The sequence below is a fragment of the Gallus gallus genome, chromosome 10, assembly GCF_016699485.2.
Source record: "Gallus gallus isolate bGalGal1 chromosome 10, bGalGal1.mat.broiler.GRCg7b, whole genome shotgun sequence".
Lineage (NCBI taxonomy): Eukaryota > Metazoa > Chordata > Aves > Galliformes > Phasianidae > Gallus > Gallus gallus.
The window spans coordinates 4153985-4163754 of NC_052541.1; the positions used below are offsets into that span (position 1 = coordinate 4153985).

A 9770-nucleotide genomic window follows, 5' to 3' on the forward strand; every position below is an offset into this window, starting at 1 on the left:
ACAACTTCAAAGGGCTGGGTCTATGGAGGTGTATCAAATCTACCCCCTGTCTACTACTCATGCAATGGAAAATAAACTGCACTTGGTAGTAACTCAGTTTTATCTAAAAGGGTTCTGACACAGATTGAAGTTGTCCTATGATACAGACAGCCAAGTTTGTTTATTTTAAGGATTATTTATAGACTGACTAAGGGGAATTCACTAACTGAGCTGCTTTGAGAACATATTTCTTTCCAGTCAACACGCAATTGAGAGCAGCAAATATTTAACACACTCCCCCTACCCAAGACCTGAGCTGCAACCACAGCCTTACAGGCAGCCGAAGCTAGGGCAGGTGCTGCCATCCAGTAGTGGGCACTGAGCCCTTCCCTGTTTGGGTCAGGTCAGTTTTCATTTGGGTGAATTCCATAATTCAGCTTATCATCATCTGATGGCATACCTTAGAGAAAAGGTTGGCACAGCCACAGCTCACCTATGAGCAGGAGCCCGCAGATTCCATGGGACCAACCAGGAAATAAATATCCCGAGCTCACAGGACCAAAAGGCAGGGGGCAGGTAGTTCCCAGGTGTGCCAGCATGGATCTCACCAAGGCCATCACCTGGGCAGCGAGTGCATTGGTAGATGCAGAAAACACAAGTCTGCTTGAACCAAGGCAACTCTGAACTAATTATTTATCAGCAAGTGCTTGTTTCATCCAAAAATCGGTATCTTAAGCATCAAAGAGACTGGGAAAAAAAAAAGCCTTACTGAAGAAAATCTTACATGATCAGTGCTAGCCTTGCCACCATGATTCAAAGGTCACTGCTCACTACCGATGTGCTGTTTCAGTTGCAGTGGTGAGAACAGGCCAGGAAAGGTGAGGTCTGTTTTGGTTCAGTAACTTCAGGTCCAGGTGGAACCACATGACTGTGCAGTCAGGAACTGAGATGCTATTTCTTCTTTAAAAGAGCCTCCTAAAATTGTAGGACTCCCACTCAATCTGAACATCTGTTCTGACCCGGTTACTTAGAAGGAAGAAATAACGACTTCTGGGACCATACTGCTGCATACTTACAATAAAGGAGCTGCCAGGAGAAAAGCCACCATGCAGTGTTGCAGAGTTCAGGATGTAAAGAAGACATTATCACTTAAGAAACCCATACGGGGCACAAACAGTGCCCTGTGCACCTTCCATCCCTGCAGTACATACCGCAGTGCTGCACACAGACCCTGCCAGCTGCAGGCCTGAGACAGATACAGAAGAGCTGATGGGAACAGCCGATCTGTACAGCCTCGTATTGCTGTATCCAACACCCATGCTGCCCAGCACCCCCTCAAGAGACTGAGGGTTATCGAGATGCAATCAGAGACCAGAGGAGAGATGAACTGGATAATGGTAGGCAGTCAGCATAAATTACAAATCAGTGCTATATCGTAAAAAGCAATTCCGGGAGGTGAGCAATAGCCCAGGAATACCCCTCCCATGAATTAAATGGATAATACTTCACAGAGCAGAAACTTGCCACAGTCTCCAGGTCTCTAAGGTCTCCAGGAGGAAAAGTACATCTCATATGGGAATTATCAACAACACAGAGAAAAACAGAGGGAGAAGTGGGGGAAGCATTCAGTTCACAGCTTTGTCACTGACGCTCTGGCCAAAAAGATGTTGGTTATCTGCAAAGATGGAAGTGCCTCATTCAGTAAGAAATATACTCCTTAAGACCGACTCCAACTCTCTAGTTGAGGACTTTTAGTTAGGGTCTGAAATATGGCCATGTTTTAGAAGAGAGTACATGAAGTTCCTAACAAAGCAACACACAGCAAGCCAACAGGCTAAGCAGAAAGTTTAAAGTCACAGAACTTATTTTTTGAAGATGGCTCTCTTAACAGATTTTGGAAATGTCTTTCTTACAAGAGGCTTCTTTAAACTCATGTTTTCATGTGGGAGTAACTACATGGGGATTTTTCTGTTAGGGAAGTGAAGGACATGGGGGAAGAAGGGCTACTTTATGTAACTGCCTATATGAATATGAAAATAGGCCTTATTTGAAAGGCTCTTACTACCTAAACCACCAGGCAAAACCACATAACTTACTCATCAGGCCATACTTGTCTTTTTGGCCCACTACTGTTTGCTTTTCATTTATTCAAGGTTCTTTTAATGGCCACTTCACCTTCTTTTCCTACATTGGATCTTCACAGTGCTTCTGCTAAGCCAGAGGAGTTCTCCAGCCAGTGATTACTGTGACTTTCTGCTTCCTTCCGTGCTTGGCTGGACACAGATGCCTCGCTTTGTCTTTCATCCCATCAGACGTCTCACCATACAGACAACAAACTGTGTCAGTAAAGGAGAGCTCTTTCTCTCTGGCAGATGAAAGAGGAAGATTTTGCACAGTGTGCATAGCAGGTGGTGGCAGCGTATGTACTCCCAGGCTGGCGGCCAGCTCGGTTTCACCCATTTTCAGAGTTCAACCTGCACTTCCCAAGAAGCAAGACATGGTGCCCAGCTCCTGTTCGTGTCCTACCTGCCTTGCACATTCTTACACACTGCTAAACATACACGAGAACACAACCGACGTTCCCCATCAGTTTCATCCTGTGGTGCCCAAAGCCGCAGGTTTGTAGGACAGGACAAAACTAGGATCAACCATCTTAAACTTGCTCAACTGCTTGTTCTCCCGAGCAGAAGTCCCCTACAACATGCAGTACTTTGGCTGCCTTTCATGAAGTGTCACAGCTTACATTTCGGAGGAAAGCTCGCTGTAAACCACAAGATTAAACTGACACCAGTTACAACTGTTGGTAAAAACCTTTAGAGGTACTGAGCTAACACCCTCAGCTGGAACAGGAAGTTGCTAGCTTGAGTTCTGACTCGCATGCAACTGAATGCCTCTGGATCAAGCCAGCTTGTACAAAAGCTTTAAGCAGTGCGAGAACATTCAAGTTACTCAGTTTGTTCACATCAGGAAAGGAACAGCTCCATTGTACAGAAAAATGGTCGCTTTGATGGAGTGGGCATTCAAGCTACCACAACGTAGTAAGATCAACAACAGTATCAATGGAAATCGGGTATCTGTTAGCAATGCAATCCTAACACATGAAATAAAGCATCATGATAAATACTGCATGTACTCTTCATCACCTATTATGAATTCCAGCTAAACTCAGGATGAAGTCAGGACAAGACACTCTTCTAAAAGCATGCCCTAACACAGATGGACTGAAGAAATCCCAATGAAAAGCTCTGAGCCCTCAGCACTTCTCTCAAAGCCTGCACCAATCAAACAACACAGGTGTTCCTATGCTCGTTCAGTGTTGGTCTGTTTTCTTAACTCTGTGTTCAAACCATGCCACAAAGCAGCTCTAAGCTGCCCTGCTGCCACTCAAATAACCAGATAGCACATAACCAAGAGACAGCTCCATCTGCCAATTAAGTAGAGGCATAAAACAGTTAAGACATCTGTCACACTGTTTCACAGTATCATGCAGCAAGAAAGCTGAAGTGTTTTTAATAAAAACCAAGCGATTCCACTCATACTGGCCCACTGCAGAATACGAGAGGGCAGCACAATCTCATCAGCAGATGAAAAGCAAAGTTCAAGCTGACTCGTTACCAGCTATCAGATGCACAGTCAGAAGAGATGCTAACTGGAACATTTTTAACCTAAGCTGTCTCCAACTGCAGTGCTTCTGATTATCAGGGTAACATCTCACAGACCACCACCACCGTGCTCTGAAAACCAAGCCATGCTTCCAGTTTCAGATTTGCCTCTAAAGTGCTGCCTGCCTGTGCTCCACTGCAGGCTCAAACCTTCTCACACAGGTCCCAGGCACGGCAAGACTTGCACATACACTTCCATCTACACTGTAGCACCACCCAAGTCACTCACGCTGGTCTCACTTCACAACCTCCCTTACAATTCCCTAATTATAACTACCACTAATACAGTACCACCTACAGCTCCTCTCTGACTTCCCTTTGCTGATCGATCATCGTGTTTTCTTCTGCAGCTCCCACCATCTGAAGAAGCCCAGAAGAGACGAAATGAATGAGAACAGCGGGTACCAAAGAGGGGGAGGAAGACAATCATCACCACAAGAATAATAACAACAATCCAGCACTGCACCCGCCCTCCTCGTCTATCATACATTATCTGCAGGGAAGAGCAGAAATATTCAGAGGCACAATTTGACTTGAGTACGCTAAAACAGTTTCCACTGCGTATTACAGACACAGAGATTTCACTGCAAAAGGGAAGTTGATAATTCTGCTTGTTCAGAGGATTTTCATGGAAGTGTTATAAGGTCAGCACACACATGCTCAGCTGCTGGAGCCGTGTCCTATTTTGCAAGACGAAGGCCATGGAAAAGTCACTTCTGTAAAACCAACAAGTCAGTGCGCTGAGAGTTGAAACATCTCCTACGGGCAACTTCCTGCCAAATGCTGATATCATCTTGGATTAAAAAGTAAGCACAGTGTCTTGTTTCAGTCAGCAAGCCTTGTACAACATCAGAAAAGCTAAGAGATACGACTTCGCTCCCAGAGAAATCAGCTTAAACAAGAAGTTAAAAGGGACGTACAGAATAGACCTTATTATTTGGGATGATAAACCCAATCCAGTTTTACCAGACAGCACTCCTTAAACAGCAAGTTGGGATACGCAGAGACTTCTAAATTAACGCTCCTTCTTCTCATGCACCACACTGCAAATAGTAGCAAAATGCATGCCAGATACTCCAAGATAAAATTTTGCTTTAGGAGGTGTTCAAGCACAAAAAATAGCTGACAACTGCACTTTATTTTCCATGCAGAACTGTGCGAAAGCAGAAGTTTCCACTCAGGAAGCAAACTAAATAACATAACCTTACATAACGTTTCCAGTGGAGAAGGTTTCATCCCACATAACGACGAGATGCTGACCCTCACCAGGGAGCACAGCACCCTTATGACTCGTCAGCCCTTTCAGAGGGTTTCCAAACAGGGCGACAAAACCCTGTGTAAAAATACGTGAAGCTGCTGACCACAGACAAAACCCCAGCAACGTAGGGTAACACAAAGGATCACCTGAGAAAGGGACCGGTGGTTCACTTCTCCCACTGATGGCACAGTCTGCTCACCAGATCGGTTACTCCAAGTACTCAAGACAAAGAGATGCTCTCGAGCCATGAGGCACTTAAAAAACAAAAAGGACCAATATATTATAATAAATATATGTGCACTGCACTCATATCCTACTCCTCACGCAACCGCTAGCCACAGGGCACCAGGCTGGAAGCCCTCACTGTCTGAAAGCATGCAGCCTTCATTACACCACTAACAATCCTGAGCAGCAAAGTCAAGGGGACCATTTGCAAACCTCCAAGCAATGTACGAGGATTTGGCCTGAAAGGCTTGCTTTGCATGACTGCAGAACAGAAGAGAATCTGCAAAACACGTTGTTCAGAACAACAACACGAGCATGCCAAGCAAAAACAGAGTAACTACAGTACATCTCTGTAACAAACACTGAGCCTAAGTTATTCAAATATTCCAAAGAAAAACAGCATTTCCATTTCTCCCCAGTGAAAGAAGTTTCCATTGCTCTTATAACTGAAGCTAGTAAACAACAACAAGAAAAAATATATTTAAAAGATATTTGGTGCTTAGATGTCTTGCAGGCCCTTCCATCATAGCACTGCTTTGATTTCTGAGCAGACGTACAATACAAGAAAGAACCACAAGTTGAACACCACACAGTTAAGAGAAGCCTCTGATAGCCTCATCTCTCACAGACAGCGCTGAGGCAGGAGGCAGATCCGAAACACCTCATGTATATGCCTCAGACCTCCAAAGATAAAGGAACTCCAGCCCTGCCAGGAGCAACATGGGCCAGGAAAGGAAGGAGGGCACCTCTGAGAGCACACAATATAGTGCGTACTCATCAAAATCATTGTGAGCTGAATGTGTATCTTTACAGGAAGTCCCATCCACTTTTTGGAGAAGCTACAAACCCCGCAGCCTGGCGGCTTCCATCACAGTGAGAGGCAGCGCAGTCAGTTCTGAACACCGATCTGGGGACCTCAGAGTTTCAACCAGCAGGAGCATCACCTCCCTGCAGCTCCCTCCACACCACAGCAGCCTGTGCTCTATCCACCAAGGAATAACCTCAGAACTGTTAAAGACAGATTTCCCCGAAGCACATCCGATGTTATCAGCTGTGACGGTAAAACCGAGCGGCGCTGACCAGCCAGCACACACTCACTGCCCCCGCTCTGTATAAAGAAAAAGCACCTACCAGAACATACAGATTAGATCTACATGGCTGAACCAGAAGTGATACGGGCTACCCATGGGGAATACAGAAGGAAAAAAGAAATCAAGTAAAAAGAATACTTGTATTTAAGCATGCAAGCACTTTGTATGAACAGTTCCACTGTTTCCTGCATTGCAAACTCTCCTCCCGGTAGGTGCTTTGCTAAAAAGCAACGGGACAACAAACAGTAGGAACAGGAAAATGCAACTGAAATGGAGTGACATTTACTACCTGTGGAATCAGAAGTACACCTCCATTTCCAACAATTTTCTTAAAATCACTATTGCTAATAATAGGACTCTTGTAAAAGCAAACATTCAGGAAGGAAAGAAGAGAGCAGACCCCACATAACTGAGTAAGCTAGGAAACAAAGAATCATACTTGCAGTCCTTGAGACACTGAAGTGAACCAGACAGACAGGAAAAGAACCACACCAAGAAGCAAAGCAGCTCAAGAACCACCAAGAAGCATGAAGGACACCATTTATGTCAGCCATATCTTCCCACATATGAGAAGTATGACACTACTGTAGGCTTTTTTGGAATCCTGCACAGTACTTATTAAGGTTTAAGACTTTGGATCTACCACACAGAGCCAAGCGCCCTTCCAGGTAAGCTCCTGCTCGGTCTCTGTTGGCTGCTGTTATGGAACAGGGCTGAATAGGGCTACAAAGAGCAGGCAGGGAGAAACAAGAAGCCACGTGTTGCTTCAGCTCATCCGTGCCTCTATTTCCTTACTGCAAGAAGAGTTCACTCCTTATCTCAGTGCTATTCTCCAAAGGCAGCAGCGTTGCCGTGCGAGATACTCACAAACTGCGCTGCAATTCACCCCTCCTTCCCAGAAGAGGAAGCTGGGTTTTATCCCAGAAAGCAACCCCAGCTCGGAGCAGCTCACCACAGCTCTTCAGCTCCATCTGAGACAGCAGTGCCGCCTTATCCCCGAGAAGAATTCCACATTCCGCTTACGTTTGTTTGAGCAAAAAGTCCCTTAAGAGCGGCAGACCTGACAGCAGCGCCTGACACCTCACCAAAGCAGACCGGCTGAGCCTCCGAAAGCACCCTCCGTTTTTGGCAGGGAGCTGTCTCCGTACGCGCGACGGCTCCGGCATTCGGGGCCTTCTTCCACGTTCTGGAAACTCGCACACAAACCCGAACGCCCCGCAGCGACACAGCCGCTCACAGAACGCTCAGGCGGCGGTCCCGTTACCGCAGCGCTGCGTCCCGTCTCCGGGCCGCTCCCCACAGCGCCGAGCGCACCGCGCTTCGCACGGACCTCCCCTCCCCGCCAGGGCCCGGAACGATGCGCCCGAGCCCCGGGCCAACTGTTGATGCGGCCGCGGCCCGCGCAGAGCTGAGGGGCGGAGGGCGGCGGGGCGCGGCCGCCCCTCACGACCGGGGGAGCCGCGCGGCGCCGAGCGGCGGGCACAGAGAGGCGGGCAGAGCCCGGCCCGGCCCCGGGGCGGCGGATCCTCCGCGCGGAGCCCCTCACGGCCCTAACGGCCCCAACGGCCGCGGGCTGCCGCTCAGGCCCTGCCCCGGCGGCCCGTCCGGCCCCGGCCCCCCCCGCCCCTCCCTCCTCGCCTCCCGCCCGCGGGGCCCCGAGGAGCCGCTCGGCCCCTCACCGATGGTGGAGATGAAGGTGGTGTTGAAGGCGTCCTCGCTGAAGCGGAACAGCAGGCAGGTCTTGCCCACGCCCGAGTCCCCGATCAGCAGCAGCTTAAACAGATAGTCGTACGTCTTCGCCATCTTCGCTCGGGCTCCGCAGCCGGAGGGGGCGGCCGAGGCAGCGCGGGGAGGAGACAAAACGCGGCCCCGCCCCTCCCGCCGCGCCCATCCCGGCGGGCACTGCGCGCGCATCACGGGGGGGTGCGCCGCGAGGGCTGATGGGGCCGATGGGAGCTGCAGTCCCGTACGGCCGTGTGGGTGCGCGTGAACGCGCTCCGCTGCACGGCTCTTCCCGCGGACGGTTCCGTCGCGGTGTGAGGCAGCCTCGTGGCGCACTGACTGTGGTGTTTCTCGCACGGTGTCACAAGGCACTATAAAAACGAGTAAGGCTACTGAAACACCTTGAAACGGCACGAAGAGCTGCTGGTTTAATTTAAGAATTATGGTCTCTAGGCAAGCTACAAACACAAAATCTCAACGCTACAAATGGTAGTGCCAGTGCTGAAACACACAGCTAATAGAAACTGTGTTGAAAAGCAGTGTGTTGTAGCTGAGGGTTGCTCTATCCAACAGTGTTACTGTGCTCTCTGTAGCTGTTGTCGCTTCCAGGGCAATAAATAGGAAGCACTACTTTCGGAGCGACCCACACCTCTGCCGAGAATTAGTTTTGAACACCAACGGTGTCACGGTGGTCAGCAGCCCTGCTCCCAGCTGTCAGAGCACCGCAGGGACGGGGTGATATGGGGCTGAGCAGCAGCTGCCCGCTGCGCTAACGCAACTCCTGGTTAACTGAACTGAAATCTGCTTTTATAACATAGGTGCTACGTAGTGATCCAAGTACAAATGTCACTGCGTCCTCTAGGAGACAATGACGCCGCCCAGCGGGGCTGAGCCAAGGCAGCAGAACAAGACTGGGGGAAAGAACTCATTAGTTTCTATCTGTAGAGCTCAGCTCAGTCCAAGATGGAATTTGCCAATCCGGCTCCTTCATGTGGTGCCTGAGTTGGGGCTGGGCCGTTTGCATGTTGAGATGGGCCATGGCAATGCCTGACACAAGATCTAAGTGATAAGGGCAGCCTGGAACTGAGGCAATCAAACCCAACTATCGGTTAATTCAGACTAACATGGATCATCGGATCATAGGAAACTGCAAATGAAACACCAACCTCCGAAACATTTCCATAGATCTCTATTTCCAGAGGCAGGAGTTGCTCATAAGGACAGTAATGAGGGCTACACTGAGGATTCCTACATCCTATTTCAGCAATGAAGAGAGTAATTTTGGGGTTAATATTCACTCTTGAGTTTGGTGGAACAAATAGGTTTCCATATGTCTCTAGAGCAATATGTTTGTGATTGCCATCTGTTACCCAGGAGTAGTTTTACAGGAAAATAATGCAAATCACTCCTCTCTTTAATTAGACTGGTGCCTTGCAATATTGTGTTCTGTTGGGATGTGGAAAAGTGCCAGTATGCCACATTCAAAGGGCAGATGTTTACTTAACCATGAACTTTAACGTGACATTAAATATATACATATATGTATAAAGTGAAAGCTATTATGTTAGAACTTTGAGAGGTCCTATCAAACCAACCCACTGCCCATGAAGATGCTTTGAAACCAGTCTTGGTTAGATCGCTAAACTGGAAAGGACAGCATTTGTTTTATGATGCACCGTAGTCAATCAGATCAACTGTAAGTGGACTTCTTCTATTTTATCCTGGCATAGGAGAACCACGATGAGGAACACTGAACAGGAAGCACAAAATGGCTGACATTACAGTTTACCTTTTGTCACTGCGTAAAAGCATACGGCACCGAACAGTGCTGAC

At 48.2% G+C, this 9770-nt stretch overlaps 1 protein-coding gene across 4 annotated transcripts in view; it reads right to left on the minus strand.

The window, feature by feature from the left end:
- Positions 1-8039, minus strand: part of RAB8B (RAB8B, member RAS oncogene family) — a 27664-nt gene extending 19625 nt beyond the window's left edge. For 3 of the 4 annotated variants that reach the window (XM_040706811.2, XM_040706810.2, XM_004943742.5), the window contains exon 1: positions 7895-8039. In XM_040706811.2, coding sequence (XP_040562745.1) covers positions 7895-8018 — 124 coding nt within the window. In that variant the 5' untranslated portion in view covers positions 8019-8039. Of the gene's footprint in view, positions 1-7275; positions 7519-7894 lie in introns of those variants that run through there. The other variant, XM_040706813.2, reaches the window with a different exon arrangement.
- Between the last annotated feature and the right edge of the window lie 1731 nt (positions 8040-9770).